This window comes from Phoca vitulina, unplaced genomic scaffold (genome assembly GCF_004348235.1).
Source record: "Phoca vitulina isolate PV1807 unplaced genomic scaffold, GSC_HSeal_1.0 scaffold6, whole genome shotgun sequence".
NCBI classification, from domain to species: domain Eukaryota; kingdom Metazoa; phylum Chordata; class Mammalia; order Carnivora; family Phocidae; genus Phoca; species Phoca vitulina.
Window position 1 is genome coordinate 63,603,533 of NW_022589709.1, and position 17,684 is coordinate 63,621,216.

The 17,684-nt window shown below is 37.8% G+C and overlaps 1 protein-coding gene across 5 annotated transcripts in view; it reads left to right on the top strand.

The window, feature by feature from the left end:
• The window catches only part of PDE4D (phosphodiesterase 4D), a 1,449,177-nt gene that overhangs the window by 563,788 nt on the left and 867,705 nt on the right, over positions 1-17,684 (top strand). The window contains exon 1 of one of the 5 annotated variants that reach the window (XM_032403445.1): positions 6,778-7,599. The exons of the other annotated variants lie outside the window; for them this stretch is intronic. Coding sequence (XP_032259336.1) covers positions 7,139-7,599 — 461 coding nt within the window. The 5' untranslated portion in view covers positions 6,778-7,138. Of the gene's footprint in view, positions 1-6,777; positions 7,600-17,684 lie in introns of those variants that run through there. 5 annotated transcript variants of the gene reach the window in all.

Here is a 17,684-nt window from a genome sequence, read left to right on the forward strand (position 1 = left end):
TCTTCAGTGAGGCAATATAGTATAGTCTTTTGAAGACATTTTAAGTGAATATTAGGTGTCTAAATCTCATTTAATTAAGTCTAAAATTGAACTATGTACTGTTCTATGAATACAAGTAACACATCAAAAATCTTTACCATTCCAACATGGCCCTCCTTGATTTTAATTCATTTCCAAATAGCCTCCACTTTACTTCACCCCAGGCCACTGGTCGGCTTGGTATTCCCCAGTATGACAAACTGCTGCTATATGGCACTGTCTTTGCACTTGTATTTTTCATAGCCTGGGATGCTGGCTGACACCCTTCCTTCACTCCCAAACATCATACACTAACTTCTCAATTTGCTTCTATTTGCTTTATGGCACTGAACCTCATCTGGCATATTTATATATTTGTTTGAGTTTTTGTTCTCTTTCTTCCAATGAGAACAGGAGAGCCAAAACTGTACTGATTTATTCAGTCCTTTTCCTCCAGATCTTATGTTTGGCACATATTAAGTGTTCAGTAAGCATTGGTTGAATGAATAAATTAATGTTGAGACAATGAGATAACAGATGTTTTCTATGTAGAGTTAAGATCACATGGGTTACACTCAACATCTGCAGGAGACTCGCACAGTCCTTTTAGTCTCTGTAGAAAGACTCCTTGTGATTTTCAAAATGTTAAAATGTGAAGAAAGAAGCACATTGTTGTAAGGATTAAATAAAACAGGGTATGAAAATTATTTGGCAGAATGCCAAAAGCTAAATGTTTGATAAATGCAATAAACTTACTTCCATCAGAATTCATCATTTCCTCTTTCTCTGCTATCACAATGGAAATGTTGGCTTTGGTCTGGTTTAAGGCAAATTCTTCCATCTATACCTTAGAGTTCAATCCACTTTTGCCTTCTGAGAGACAGCGTATCATCCATTATTTTCCTTCTTCCTCTCATATCCTTGATTTTTTCTGTGTTTGCTTCCTACTCGTCATCTTACCTGAGTCACACAGAGGGGCCCCTTTTGATAATTTAATATATTGCCTTGAGGGGGGCCTTCCTAAAAGGTGATTCATTATGAGATATTTGCATACTTACCTACCTGTCCTTCTTACAGATTCATAAAATTACTTGACGTTTTCTGAATTTCCAGTGCCCCACAGTTCCTCTCATCTCTGAGATTTTGCCAGTGCCAATTTCTGCACAGAATTCGTTTTGATGCTCCCCAAGACAAACATATACAGTCATACATACATGTTCATACAAGGTATGATTAACTGATTTCACCTTGTGCTTGAGGTCTTGGCATCATCATCTTCATTGTGAAGTCTACTGACACTTACACACTGAATGTTCCTCTTATGTACCAGACATTACATATCCCCATCAACACCCATGTCTCACAAACTCTCTCTCTCTCCCTGAGTTATACTTGTTTGTCTATTTGTTTACTTCCCTTAAAGACACAAAGCTCCTTGAAGACAAGTATTTTTTCATGTTCATCAGTTAAATACCGAAGTCTGCATGGGAACTGACAGATAACCAATATTTTCAGCTTGAATTGACAAGTGGAGTAGTGTTGTTAGAAAGTTACAAGATTGGTTTCTGGTAGTACAGAAACCTGTAGGGCCAGCCAAGCACTTACTGCTGAATTTCCATCAGTGTGCTAATCAAAGAAAAATGTGCTCAAGTGTAGCATTTCTTAGTTCAACATTTATCACATATTGCTCTTTGTTTCATATTAGAGAAAAAAAATTACTAAAAATGACCTAACACATTGAAACAATGGGGTAGGGACTTTAGTACTAGTACTTAGAGTGGTAATATTGATAATACAATTTAATATATGTATAGATTTTTACAGTTCTGAAAGCCCTTCATATATCCACAGGAAATGCCCTAACCTTGTTTCTGAAAAACATTGAACACTTGGGTGAAATCTAGACTCTGAATGCATCCTTTGGATATTTCTAACTAGGCAGCAGTTTGGCTTTATGTAAGACATCATTTGATGATGAAAATTTCTAACTCTATGCTGACTGTTTGGCATCAGATTGATACATCCTAACAAATAACATAACACGTGTATTCAAGTATACTTAGGATATATGCAAAACGAAAGTTTCATTTAAATCTTCCTCTCATCATGAAGTTAGCAGTGGACCCTTAGTTATCATAACTTACATTTAATTCTGTGTTCTGAATTGAAATGGTGCTTGCTCACTCTTAGCTTTTTATTGACATCATTTCTGCCAGAACACTCCATCATTATTGACAGGAATGTTCTCCCTTGTTAATTGTCCAGCAGAACATTCAGTGATTGATTGGATTGCTAGGGCAGATTTGAAATGCATTGGCAAAAAAAGGTGGTGGTGGTGGTGTATAATCTCTGTACCATGGTAATGGCACCAACTAACTTATTATTTAGGTTTGTTCAGGAAAAATGCACTGATAATTTACCAGATTTTTTCACTTTTTATACAGATGTGCTGATGATGAGTAGTGAAAGCTTTCAAGGAAGCCCCATATGAACCCGTTAGTTTTTAAAGACCCTCTCAGATTGTACCCATAAAACTCCAACATTTATGGTCAATCAGTGGGAAAAATGGATAATTTATTTGACATGTAAGTATGAAAAACTGATGTCCCCATTGAATATTTCCATTTTTGGTTATTTTAAATATGAGTGCACAACCCTTAGATTAATGAAAAGTGTTTTTAAATGGAAAACTAGAAGTCTCATTTTTTTAACCATGTAAGATTTTCTTTTAACATAGAGACAAGAGTCATAGATAAACTATAAATTTTCATGAGATCTGGACGCTTAAACTAGGTTTGCCAGAAAGTATTTGAGTCATGTGGGCAAGTCAACTAAGGGAACCTAAAGTAATTTTGTGGCTATATAGTGAGGGAATACGTCTGGATCAGTAGTTATTGATATATTGAAGTCAGCTAAGGAGTTTTTAAAAATGCTGTCATCTGGGTTCTCCCCCCAGAAATACTGATTTCATTTGTTTAAGTGTGGCAATGGTTTTCAAATTTTAGTTGGATTCACAATCACCTGGCCAACTTGGTAAATGTACAAAGCCCTAAGCTTAATCTGCTTCAAGGAGCTTGGGCTTTTGTATTCTTAAATTGTTCTCTAGGTGATTCTGGTAACATCACAGTTTGAAATCACTGGTCTAGAGTTTAACATCAGAAGTTTTTAAAGGTCTCCAAAGTGATACTCCTTAGGTGCAGCCATGGTTGGAAACCCCTGAGTAAAGTCAAATTTAGAATTCTTCCAACTCTATCAAGAATGATCCAAATTGGTAGCTTTTATTAAGTAGTTATTGTGTATAAGGCATTGTGCTAAGTATTATCTCATGAAATAATCACAAGACCCTTTGAGATGGGTAATAATACTACTTTGCATATAATAGACATGGAGAGTAAGTAATTTAGAGCTAAGGTCACATGAATAAGAAGTGGTGGATTGGAACCTAAGCTGTTTTACCTCACAGGTCACACAATAAACTACTACTATAAGTAATCTTTTGGAATTATAGGAGAAATTGAAAACTCTCAAATTGGGAACATGTTAGAAGGTACTTATATGATTTTCTTTTGCAATTTTTATTGAAGTATAATTTACATACAATATACTTTTAGTTTCAAGTGTACTTCATAGTAATTTGATATTTTTGTATATTATGAAATGATCCCCACCTTAGGTCTAGATACCATCTCTCACCTTACAGTTATTGCAGTATTATTGACTATATTCCCCATGCTGTACATAACATCCCCATGACTTATTTTTTTTTATAACTGGTAGTCTGTACCTCTGAATCCCCTCCACCTATTTCACCCATCCCCTCAATCCTTCCCCACTCTTATAATCAACAGTTCATTTCCTGTATGTATGAGTGTGTTTCTGTTTTTTTTGTTGTTGTTGTTTTGATTTCACCTATAAGAAATCATATGATATTTGTCTTTCTCTGATTTATTTCACTTAGTATAATGCCCTCGAGGTCCATCCATGTTGTTGCAAATGGCAGAATTCCCTTCTTTTTTGACAGAGTAATAGTCCATTGTGTGTGTGTGTGTGTGTGTGTGTGTGTGTACATATACATTGTATGTATATACACCTATCAGTAGACAATTATGTTGCTTCCATATCTTGGCTATTGTAACTAATGCTGTAATAAACATAGGAGTGCATGTATTTATTTGAATTGGTATTTTCATTTTCATTCAAATATTCAGAAGTGGAATTGTTGAATCATATGGCAGTTCTATTTTTAAAATTTTTTGAGTAATCTCTATACTGTTTTCCATCATTGCTGCACCAATTTACATTTCTACCAATAGTATAGGAGGGTTGCCTTTTCTCCAAGTCCTCACCAGCACTTGCTTTTTCGTGGCTTTTTGGTAATAGCGAATTTGACAGGTGTGAGGTGATAGAGCTCACTGTGGTTTTGATTTGCATTTTGCTGATTATTGATATTGAAAGCTTTTTCATGTGCCTACTGGCCATCTGTATGTCTTCTTTGGAAAAATGTCTATTAAAGTTCTCTGCCCATTTTTAAATTGGGTTGTATGTTATTTTGATATTAAATTATGTAAGTTCTTTATATATTTTGGATATTAATCCCATTATCAGATGTATGATTTATAAATATCTTCTTTTATTCAATGGATTGCCTTATTATTTTTTTGATGGTTTCTTTTGTTGTGTAAAAGCTTTTTAGTTTGATAAATGATTTTCTTATATTTAAAAATATACCTGACTTGTAATTTTATAGTAAAAACAAAATAATCATTTACAAAAAATAAATGGAGAATATAAGAAAAATAAATTGTTCATTAATTAAAAGAAAGAAGAGAACCGACAGTGAGAAGCAGGTTAGGTTTGAATAATTCTCTTCATTCTGGAAAGAAGATCACATACTACTTGTTTGTACTGTTAGTGTTTGAAAAGCGAGATTATGAGCTTGAGATAGATATTCTGCCATAGCTCTATCGAGGAGAAAGGTGGCAAGAATTTCATAGGAAAAAAAGAAATTTGTATACTTCTTCAAAATGGTTCCAGATATTAATAATGCGATGAATTGGAAAAAATGATTTATACTGCAAGCATTTCCTTTTCTCTCCTCTCTTGTTTGGAAAGATACCAGCTCAATGCCTTCCTAGGCATAGAAAATTCTTCGGCCACTGCCATTAGTCATACTTGTGTCTGTAAAGGGGAGAGAAGAATGCCTTAGTCAGGTATGTTTTCAGTGCTACATAGAGGGAAGTGGTACTTAGGAGACTGCCTTGCTCCTCTCAAGACAGCCTTTCTCAGGCTTTGTACATGGGCCCTATGGGCATAATGCCAATACTGAAATGTTGGAGGAGACATTGCCTACCTTGAAGGAGGAGGAGGACAAGGAAGACAAGGAGGAGAAGGAGAGAAGGAGGAGGAAGAAATATACCCATGTAGAAATGCCAAGGGTCATTTTTGCAAAGCATTAATTTTAATTGCTTCTACTTAGAGAAGGGAACAGTGAGCAAAGTGAGCATTTATTTTCATTGATGGCATTTCATCACTGGCTTTATATTGAGAGTTCACTATATGGAGAACTTTGGATTTCTGGCACTCTGGAGAGTCTGAGAGATGGTTCCTGATTCTGGTACTTTAGTATTCATTATATGAAATGAATAAAATGTACATATTTAAGTGTGTCAAAATTGCCTGTGTATGGTAAATAGAATAATTATGCTGCTAACAAGCTACTGTAACCCCTAAATAAAATTATATTTCACATAATGGATGGTACAGTACTAGTTCCCATAAAGTCTAATTCTAAGATTAAATATAATTAAAATATAAAAAAAGTACAAGAAAAATATGTGTACATATATTGCTCTGAAACTTTCTTGACTTCTCAAAAATGGCCAACATTGCAGGAAAGTACTAAATAAAGGAAGACAAATAGAAATGGAATTTGGATTTTAGTGCCAAATACGACTCTTATTTCTGTGGGATAATAGTGATACATGTTTTTAAATGCTTTGGTAATAGAGCTGTGTTCTGCTGAAAGTGGCAGAATGACAAAATTGCAGGCAGGCACTGACAGTGGAAACCCCTGAAGATAAACGGAGGTTTGTAATGGAAAAGGTTCCCCAGCCTTAACTGTGGCCAGCTATCTCTCAGCCTTGACAACCGTTCACTTTGATTTCCAGCTAGGACCACTCGTGGGGACCTTAATCACAGAAGGAACAGCAACATGAGATAATAGCTGGAGGAAGATCTTCAAGAGGAAACAGTGGGCATTCTCCCTGCTATGGGAAAGATCCACACAATATTTAATCCTATGTCAGGGAAAGAGGCTGAAATAATCCTGATATTGGGCCCTCACCCAGATCCAAATTTTCAGCAACCTGCACAAAAACCATCCTGGGCAACTTTGCCGGGTCACATCCCTTATCTTTGGAAGCCCCAGCATGGGGCTCATCATCAACAAGCTGTGAGAATCAGACAGGAACACCGAACTCCATTTCTGGAAGAAGACTGAAGCAAGTGGAGGTGCAGAAGAAAGCTCAGGGGCAGTGGGGGGCAGTGGGGGGAGGGAGGCGGGGGCACGGGGAGGGGAAGGATCAGGAGGACAGGTCTGACTTCTGACTGGCTGGGGTGGTTTTGGAGAAAGTCGCGGCTGGGCTCACCAGTCAGGAGCTGTCCAACTTTTCAGCAGCTCTGGTCTCAGGGTTCAGGCACTCTGGACTGAGGAGGCTGCTGCCACTACTGCTGCTGCTTTTTCTGCATCTCGAGCTGCTAACAATTCCTGCTTTCGCCGCAGGCGCCCAAAGGAAGGAAGGGAAGAAGAAAGGGAGGAAGGAGGGGACCGGCTGTCGGTGAAGCCTAGCACCGCGCGTCCTAGTCTTGGTGAACTGGGGAGCCCAGGAGTGTGTCTCTGCCACAACCACTGTGGAGGGAGCCCTGTCACGTTCTGTGACCCCTCCCGCTGGCAGAGCCTCCTCTTGGTCGCCCGGAGCCTCTGGTGGCTTCAAGTGGGAAGCTGAGCCCAGCCTCTGTTCGGCTCGAGAAGCGGCGGCGGCAGCAGCAGCAGCATCCAGGAGGCGCTCGGGCCAGCGCGGTGAAACTGGCTGGACAGCAGGGCTCGGAGCTGCGAGCCAGGATGGAGGCAGAGGGCAGCAGCGTGCCAGCCCAGGCGGGCAGCGACGAGGGCAGCGACGGCGCCGGAGGGGCCACACTCAAAGCCCCCAAGCACCTCTGGAGGCAGGAGCAGCACCACCAGTACCCGCTCCGGCAGCCCCAGTTCCGCCTCCTGCACCCCCATCACCACCTGCCCCCGCCACCGCCGCCCTCGCCCCAGCCCCAGCCCCAGCCCCAGTGTCCGCTGCAGCCGCCCCCGCCACCCCCCCTGCCACCGCCCCCGCCGCTTCCCGGGGCTGCTCGTGGCCGCTACGCCTCGAGCGGGGCCACCGGCCGGGTCCGACATCGCGGCTACTCGGACACAGAGCGCTACCTGTACTGCCGTGCCATGGACCGCACCTCCTACGCCGTGGAGACTGGCCACCGGCCCGGCCTGAAGAAATCCAGGATGTCCTGGCCCTCCTCGTTCCAGGGACTCAGGCGGTGAGTGGAGAGCGCCCCCTCCCCCGTTCAGGCAAGGGGTCACCTCCCCAGTTCTCAAATTCTCCTCATTGGTCTATTTATCACTAGCAATCCAGGACCCAGGGCTAAATTCTATTCTGGGAATTGGGGGAGGGAAAGCAGGGGCGTGTCTGTCCTTGCTTGAGAGGGCTAGGATTCACGTGTGTGTAAGAGACCCTGAAAGTACGGTATAAATGTTGGGGGGGGCGGGGGCGCACGCGCGAGTGTGTGCGCGCTGGTGTGTGCCTGTGTGTGTGTCTAAGAGAATGAAAGAAAGATTTCCAGTTGTCTATACCACCCACCGTCCCCTCCCCACCCACTTCCATCCCACCCTGGCAAGTGGGACTAAACAGGCAAATTCAGTTTGCTCTGTTGCAGTAGGAAGAAGAGTGAAGGAAAGGGGTGGGGTTGTTGAGACAGGGAGACTCCCAGTAATCAGTCCACTCCCCCCCAGAGTGAGGGGGTTGGTGGGACAGATCTGATGGTGACTGGGAATGGGTGAGACAGCGTGGTCCCAGGATTGTAGCTCCCAGCCTGAGAACAACTTTTTCTCTTTGTCAAGTCTGGAAGTAAATTGAACAGCTAAAGGGGAGAACAAACACGTGGGTGACTTGGAGAGTTTGGAGCAAAATGTTCAGCAATCCTCAGGAGAGGGAAGAGGGAGGGATGGAAGGAGGGAGCGAGGACTCTGTGGGAGTTACACTGTGTCGGTATGTGGTGTGTGTGCAGGCTGTGTGTGTCTCCATCCAGTTGTCTTTGCAAAATCCCAGGAAGAAAGTACCTCGTTTTATTTAGCAGCAGGAAAGACACAGAGATTTGATTACAGTGATTTCCCCTTAATGTAGAGTGCTCCGGAAGACAGGGCAAGGAAGCCGCATGTCACCTGGAGTTTTAATAGAAGCCAACTGCTCCTATCCAAGGAAATGAGTAGTGTAAAGAACCAATTACAGCTACTCTGAGAACTCAGCTCAGATTTTTAACTCAGCCATGGAGGTGGAAGTTGGGCCCTTTCCCTGCAACCCAGAAACAGCTCCCTCCCCCCTCCTCTCTCTTTTTCTTTTTTATGAGCATTGCTCTGTGTGTTGTGTACACTATGTTCAAAGGAAATCCAGCCAAATAGAATATCCTGACCCCGATATGCCCACATGCTCCTCATACCCTTTGCCTTCCTCACACCCTTAGGTACTGGACATTTTTTGTGGTGATGTCCTTATACCTGTTAGATAAAAAGAATGAGAATTGTGGTTAATAATCACCATTCAGATCAATTTAAGTTTTGAAGATTGTTGTGATTTCAAACATTCATGAATTAATATGCAAGTTTCATTTTTATACCTCAAACTGCTAAAACCCACCTGCTGTGTTACCCTTTATTCAAAGAGTTGAATGTCCTCCACTTGGGTAGAGCACTATATATGTGGGTCCCCAGTGGTGGAATAAAGGCAAGCATGGCACTTTGTATGTTTGAGCTATGAACATTTGTGAGACTGAGGTTTTAACAAATATTAAATAAGAACAAGAGTTCTAGATAAATCTGTGGGTTGACTGACTTTGTAGAGTCTGTTAATTATATTCATTTTTAAATAAAACAGAATATGTCTGAGAGGGTGGAGAGGGAAAATAAGCTAATTGGAGTAGAGGTATTGCATCATTGAGTTGAATTTATTTTTTGCTGTGCTTGCTACACTGATTAATTGTTCTGTTTGGAATTTGTTAATTGAATGGTTCACAGAGAACTAAAGATGTATAATATTTACACGTAGCTTTCACTGTAGCTCATCTGATAAATCATTCTCATTCTATTTAAGAATTATTGGACTTAAAATTCTTTACATCACTTATGTATTTCCCAAACATTCATTGCATGTCAAGCTTTTCCTTAATAGAACTGCTTTTGTAAATAAATGTTCTTTTCAAGAAGGGTATCAATATTACTCTCATTCTTTAAGGAGAATGGTAGGAATGCTTTAAAATTATCAAAAAATCACATTTATTAACTTATTTGAACCCATTAACAATACTGAAATGAAATGGTATTGTCTCTGCTTTGTAGATAAGAACATTGAGCCCTAGAGGGTATGAGTGACTTGTTCAGTAGCACGTTGTTGTGAGTGCCAGAGCTGAGACTGAAACCGTGGTCTCCTGCCTCAGCAAAGACGGGGGTGCTCCAGAAATAAGTGTGCGCAGAACCTGGGCATGTTGACAGCATCAGGAAATACGTAAAACCAAACATGAGGTTTATACTGATTGATACCACAGGACATAAGGTCCCAGAGAAAAATGAGATACGGTTTAAAACATTTAAAGAAAAAAAAAAACAGCATAGGCTCTGGAAGCAATGAGAAATTTTAACTTTTATTTTTAACTTTTGAAATCCTAGCTGTTACACTGGTATTAATAATCACAATAGAGGCAAATCAGTGTATTTGTTGACTTTCTACATTGCATATAATACAATAATAAATATGAAACAATGTTCAGAGAATTACAGTTAATCAGATTACTTCATGTTGTTTTCAGTGATTTTCTAAAAGGGAACAGAAGTGTGAGACATGTGTAAAGTGGGTGTGTGTGTGTATGTGTGTTCATGTGTGCATGTGCCATCATTCAAATGGAGGGCTTAACTTGTCTGTCAAGTTAATGTCTCTGAAAAATCCTCATGGATGGATGGGTGAATGATTCCCTCTGGACTACCAAGAAAAATATGTCCTTTAAAAGGCTATTTTTAGCATGTATCCTAGCATTTCCTGATATTATTATTGTATTGACTGAAATTTTGAAAACTGCAGTATGTGAAGCAATGGGAAAGAGGTGTACTTGGTTTAATGAGGAAATTTGTAAAATTTGTAAAATTATGGTCAATTCTTTTGATTCTATGGGAGACATAGGTAAGTGAAATAAATTTTTTATCAAGTTATATCTAAGAGGGTAGATTCAATTTTTAATATTAACATAAAAGTAATTTGAAATAATAAAATTACAAGGAATGAGTACGTTACCAAGAAAACCAAATGAGATATTAAAAAAAATTATAAAAATATATGTCAAATTAATCACTTTAACCAGTAGTTCTTCAAAATGTAATAATTGTTCAACTGAACTGATAAAGGATTTGATTATTTCTTTGACTTCTTTTTACATAACACGATATTTTCTTTATCAGTAACATGCATTTCTAAATGTGCAGTAAATATATATTCTCTCTTTTTTGAAAGATTTTATTTATTTATTTGAGAGAGAGAGTGAGCAAGCATAAGCAAGGGGAGGGGCAGAGGGAGAGGGAGAAGCAGACTCCCCACTGAGCGAGGACCCGGATGCAGGGCTCAATCTCAGGACTCTGGGATCATGACCTGAGCCAAAGGCAGACGCTTAACCAACTGAGCCACCCAGGTGCCCAGGAACTATATATTTTCAATGACAGATTAACAGTCAACATCTTTAATCATCAGGGAAATGCAAATAAAAACCACAGTGAGATCTCACCTCACACCTGTCCGACTGGCTATTATAAAAAAGAGAAGAAATAACAAGTGTTGGAGAGGATGTAGAAAAAAGGGAACCCTTGTACACTGGTGGGAAAGTAAATTGGTGCAGCCACTATGGAAAACAATATGGAGGTTACTCAGTAAATTAAAAATAGAACTACCATATAATCCAGCAATTCTACTTCTGGGTATTTATCCAAAGAAAATGAAAACACTAATTCAAAGAGATATATGCATCCCAATGTTCATTGCAGCATTATTTACAATAGCTAAGATATGTAAAAATCTGAATGTCCATTGATAGATGAATGGATAAGAAAATTGTGATTATATAGATATAATGGAATACTATTCAGCCATAAAAAAGAATGAAATCTTGCTATTTGTGACATGCATAGACCTCGACAGCATTATGATAAATGAAATAAGTCAGAGAAAGACAAATACAATATTATCTCTCTTATATTTGGAATCTAAAACAAAACAGAAACTAAGCTCACAGATGCAAAAAACAGGTGGTGGTTGTCAGAGGTTGAGCTGGGTATGAGAGAAATGGGTGAATGATTGTTTTGTTTTGTTTTTAGTTTAAATAAATTGAAAAAACAATTAAATTTGGAAACTCAAATAGCATAGATGATTCCTTGGGTATTATGAAAACATTCTACATGGCAGATACAAATATTAAGAAGGTGACATTGATTTAATTATTTTAGAAGAAAAATAGATAAAAACTATAGTTGTATTCAATATAAATCCCATGCATAATATAAAATATTTGACAGTAGCCTTTTAAATACATTAATATATATTAAATAAAAGGAAATACTATTATAATTATATTGCAATATTGAAATACTAAAATATCAAGTTTTTGCTTTTCTATTCTGAACCATAAATTTTTCCATTGTTTCTAGTAATTTTATTAATGTTTTTTAGTGTATTTTTTCTTCATTAAAAAATGTAATGGTGATCTAAGTTCATCATGCAAAATTTTAGTTTCACATCACCAAAGTAACTGAATAAAAACTGACTACACTTTAGGGGCGCCTGGGTGGCTCAGTCGTTAAGTGTCTGCCTTCGGCCCAGGTCATGATCCCAGGGTCCTGGGATCGAGCCCCGCATCGGGCTCCCTGCTCAGCGGGAAGCCTGCTTCTCCCTCTGCCACTCCCCCTGCTTGTGTTTCCTCTCTCTCTGTGTCTATCTCTATCAAATAAATAAATAAAAAATCTTTAAAAAAAAAAAAAAAAACTGACTACACTTTAAACTGACTCTATCAGTGAATCTAAGACTTTGGATTTTAGGAAACAGTAGGTTTTTTTTTAATGTTGGATAACTGACATAAGGTTGCCATCTTTAAGTTTTAATAAGTGAAGACATTAAGTTTACTTAGCAAAAATGTATGGCAAAATTTGTATCTTTCTCATTTCGTAATATTACCAAAACAGTGTTAGATTAATGAGATCTCCAAATATTGGCGAGAGACCACTGCAGAAAACAAAACTTTTTTCACTTTCCAAATTGGATGCATTCATACACACACATACATACAAACATAATGATGAACTTGTCACTAATTTCTATTTGTAAACTTTAATATGGGTTTGGGAGAGTATCTTGGGGAAGGTTCTTAAACATCACATAGAATAATAATCTAAAAAGATTAAACCCTTTTAGCAACTTCGGGTAGTTATTCAAAGCCCTGAAGTCTAACATGAGTAAAATTTTGTCCCTCTCACAGCTTATTATCCATCTACATGTTTAAAAATATATAATATGTGAGTGTGTAACTTCAGTGCTGCTAGTCCTGGCTCAGGCAGGAATGTTGCTAAGGGATTACACCAAATAGCACTGTATTATATTTCAAAAGATGTTGTGTTTTTTTTTTTACCCCAAGGAACATTTTTCTACATTTAAAAATAGGAAATTTAATTTCTCCCAAGGAAGAGGGCATTTCACATTATTTTTTAAAAATCATCAGCTAGACTTATTTCACTTAGCATAATCTCCTCCAGTCTCATCCATGTTGATGTAAAAGTTGGGTATTCATCCTTTATGATGGCTGAGTAATATTCCATTTTATATGGACCACATCTTCTTTATCCATTCATCTGTTGAAGGGCATCTCAATTCTTTCCACAGTTTGGCTATTGCAGACATTGCTGCTATGAACATTGGGGTGCATAAGTCAAGCAGAGAAAGTCAATTATCATATGGTTTCACTTACTTGTGGAACATAAGGAATAGCATGGAGGACATTAGGAGAAGGAAGGGAAAAATGAAGGGGGGGAAATCGGAGGAACAGATGAACCATGAGAGACTATGGACTCTGAGAAACAATCTGAGGGTTTTGAGGGGAAGGGAGTGGGGGGATGGGTTAGCCTGGTGATGGGTATTAAGTAGGGCATGTACTACATGGAGCACTGGGTGTTATACGAAAACAATGAATTGTGGATCACTACATCAAAAGCTAATGATGTATTGTATGGTGACTAACATAACATAAAAAAAAAAAAACTCATCAGCTAAATTGACTTGACCTCATATACGCATATACCACCATCATTATGATCTTCACAACACCATCTTGGAGATTAAATGAAAAATAAGGTATGCTTTGTCTTCTGAATAAGCATTATATTTCCATCTGTGTCAGTGTGTGTATCACCATTCATCTAGTGGTCTCAAGTGAGTGGTATCCTTAGATTCTTCCTTCCCTGAACTCCCAGATCTTACAGACAACCAAGATCTTTTTACTCCCCACCTCAGAAATACCTCTTGTGTTTCTCCATTGCCACTTCCCTAGATCAAGTCCTTATCATCTGTCCTAAGCCTTTAATGTCTCCTGACTCCAGTCTTTTTTATACTCCAGACCACCCAATCTCATCATCCCCTTGTCTGAAATACTTGGATGATTTCTTTTCACCTGTAAGATAAAATATAGATTTCTTAGTCTGACTCTTCAAAATGCTAGCCCCGTTTATCTTCCTCACTGAAAGTCTTCCTATTCATCCTCTTCTGTAAACCCCATGAAATCACCACACTCAACTTCTTGCCATGTGCTGAGCTCTCTGTGCCTTTTAACAACTCTTTTGTTTTGAACCTGTTTCTTCCTTCTAGACTGCTTTCCCTATACCCTACTCCATCCCCTCTTTATTTTTTTGGAAAACTCACAAATATCCTTTCAAACTTATCTCATACCACTTGTGTGTATGGTCTTACAAGCAGAGGAATATTTCTCTCTTCAGGGCTTTCACATTGCATTATATATATATATATATAAATTTTATATATATATATATAAATTTTATATATATATATAAATTTTATATATATATAATTTTATATATATTATTATATTTATATAATTATATATAATTATATATATAATTAAATATAATTATATAAATATAATATATAATTATATATATTATATATTTTATATATATATATAAAATGCAATGTGAAATGTGTATATATATATATATATACACACACACACACACACTAGCAATTTCCAATAGCAATTTTATATCTGTCTCCCCCATTAAGTACATTAGGATCTTGTACAATGTGTGGTCTATATAGGTCCTCAATAAATGATGAACCTTTAAATGTGGAAATAATAACAATGAAACCTTGCCTCTTCAGTTAGTGCTTAGTCAGACAGGATGTATTTGGTTTCCTTAATAATCTGTGTGAAGTAAACAGAACTAGTGATATTTTGCTCATTTTATACATAAAAAAGGGAACTCTGAGAGAAATAAGACACATGCATGTTCAAAGAAAGAACTCAGGCTTGAACCTTAAAACTGCTAGTGTGGTGATCTTTTCATCCCATTGTTAGATAAATATGGGATGGTATTAGATGAGAGGAAGACCATCATTTGACTAAAACTATGAAAACAGAGAAATTATAATGATTATGAAGAGAGATAGTAGTCATTACAGTACAGATTGTAAGAAAACAACAGAATGAAAATTTAATGGAATAAAGTCTCCTTTTTTATTTCGAGAGATGCTTTTACAGAACTAATTCTTAACTTTGGGTTAAGAGGATCCATTAGATTTGGGGATAGGTGCACATTTTGGGGAGAACATTCATCAGATTCTCAACAAGTCCTTGATCCACAAAATTTAAGACACTGTGTTCTAAAGTGAACTAAGTTATTGCTGATTCACTAAGGGAACAACTGTGAGACATTGTATACCAGTCAAATGATATTCTCATTGGAGTGGCTGAAAGTAATTTGAAATGAGATTTTAGAAAAATGCAGCACTTTAGACAGAAAAGGTCATAGGCTTATTTAAAAATATCATATCCCCAGTGGAATTTTTGGGAATTAATTGACTTAAAATTTGATTAAAAATATGTGAAAGAATAGTAAAGAACACTTGGAAAAAAAGAAAAAGAAAAAAGATGTTTTTCTCTATAAGATATCGGAACAGGGGCACCTGGGTGGCTCAGTCGGTTATGCATCCAACTCTTGATTTTGGCTCAGGTCATGATCTCAGGGTCATGAGATTGAGCCCCACATTGGGCCCCATGCTCTGTGCAGAGTCTACTTGAGATTCTCTCTCTCCCTCTGCCCCTCCCCCTATTCACACACACTCTCTATAAATAAATAAATAAAATCTTTAAAAAAAATCAGAACATATAGTCTTTTAATTCGAACAATGTGATATTAATTTGGGAACAAACCAGTTGTCCCGCGGAACTGAATAAAGGGTCAAACGTGAGACCCACATATATGTGGAAATTTAGGATTTTCTAAGGGCAGCATTCTAACTCAGTGAGACTAGGAAATATGGTGTTTATTAGTTTATGGAAATAAAAAAGGATCCTTACCTCACACCATAATAAAAAGCACTTAAAATCAATAGTAATATTAAAAACTTAAGATGAAAGTAGATAGACAAAAGACATAAAGAGGAAATTCAAAAAGGAAGAAAGATTAATAACAATATATATTTGCAAAGATTCTCTACTTCGCAAACAGACAAAAATAAAAATTAAAACATCAGTGTTGGGGCGCCTGGGTGGCTCGGTCATTAAGCATCTGCCTTTGGCTCAGGTTCTGATCCCAGGGTCCTGGGATCGAGCCCCACATTAGGCTCCCTGCTCCGTGGGAAGCCTGCTTCTCCCTCTCCCACTCCCCCTGCTTGTGTTCCCTCTCTCGCTGTGTCTCTCTCTGTCAAATAAATAAATAAAATCTTTAAAAAAATAAAAAAACAAAACATCAGTGTTATTTAATTTATCGTCTATTATTTTGGAAAAAGTAAAAGATGAATAATTCAAAAGAACTAGAAAAGGTGTGGTAAAGTAGGCAGTCTCTTCTATACATTTTTTTTGTGATAGTGTAAATTAGGAAGACCTTGGTGAGTAATCAAATAATGTATGCCAAAATTTTAAATGGGAGTGCTTTTGACCCAGGAATTTAGCCTAAGAATATAACTGAACAAGTGAGCAAAGAAGTACTATATTGCAAAATTGTGTGGGATAATAAACATCTGAAAGCCACCCAAATATCTTTCCATAGAGAACTGGTAAAGCAAATTAGGTCATATGTACAACAAAGGACTACTAGATAAAGAATGAGGGAGATGTACATCTACTAAAATGCAATTACAAACCCTACAAGTTGTTAAGGGAAAAAATTATTTAGAGACTGAATCACAGAACATGATACTATTTACTTATGTGTATTCATGCATACTTATATTTACACATATGAGGTTATGTTTATATGTGTATACCTATATATAGATAGATAGATACAGTGTGTATGCATATTATGGTATGAGTGTGTGGGTGTGTATAAAATCCTCTCTAGAAGAGAAGAAGTGCTAAACAGTTATAGGTGTAAGAAGAGAGAATATTTAAGAGAGGTCTTTGATACTCTGTTTTATGGTCTTCTTTCTTTTTTTTTTTTTTTATTTAAATTTTTTTATTGTTATGTTAATCCCCATACATTACATCATTAGTTTTAGATATAGTGTTCCATGATTCATTGTTTGTGCATAACACCCAGTGCTCCATGCAGAACGTGCCCTCCTCAATACCCATCACCAGGCTAACCCATCCTCCCAACCCCCTCCCCTCTAGAACCCTCAGTTTGTTTTTCAGAGTCCATTGTCTCTCATGGTTCTTCTCCCCCTCCGATTTCCCCCCCTTCATTCTTCCCCTCCTGCTACATTCTTCTTCTTCTTTTTTTCTTTCTTAACATATATTGCATTATTTGTTTCAGAGGTACAGATCTGAGATTCAACAGTCTTGCACAATTCACAGCGCTTACCAGAACACATACCCTCCCCAGTGTCCATCACCCAGTCACCCCATCCCTCCCACCCCACCCCCCACTCCAGCAACCCTCAGTTTGTTTCCTGAGATTAAGAATTCCTCATATCAGTGAGGTCATATGATACATGTCTTTCTCTGTTTGACTTATTTCGCTCAGCATAATACCCTCCAGTTCCATCCACGTCGTTGCAAATGGCAAGATCTTATTCCTTTTGATGGCTGCATAATATTCCATTGTATATATATATATATATATATATATATATATATATATATATATATAT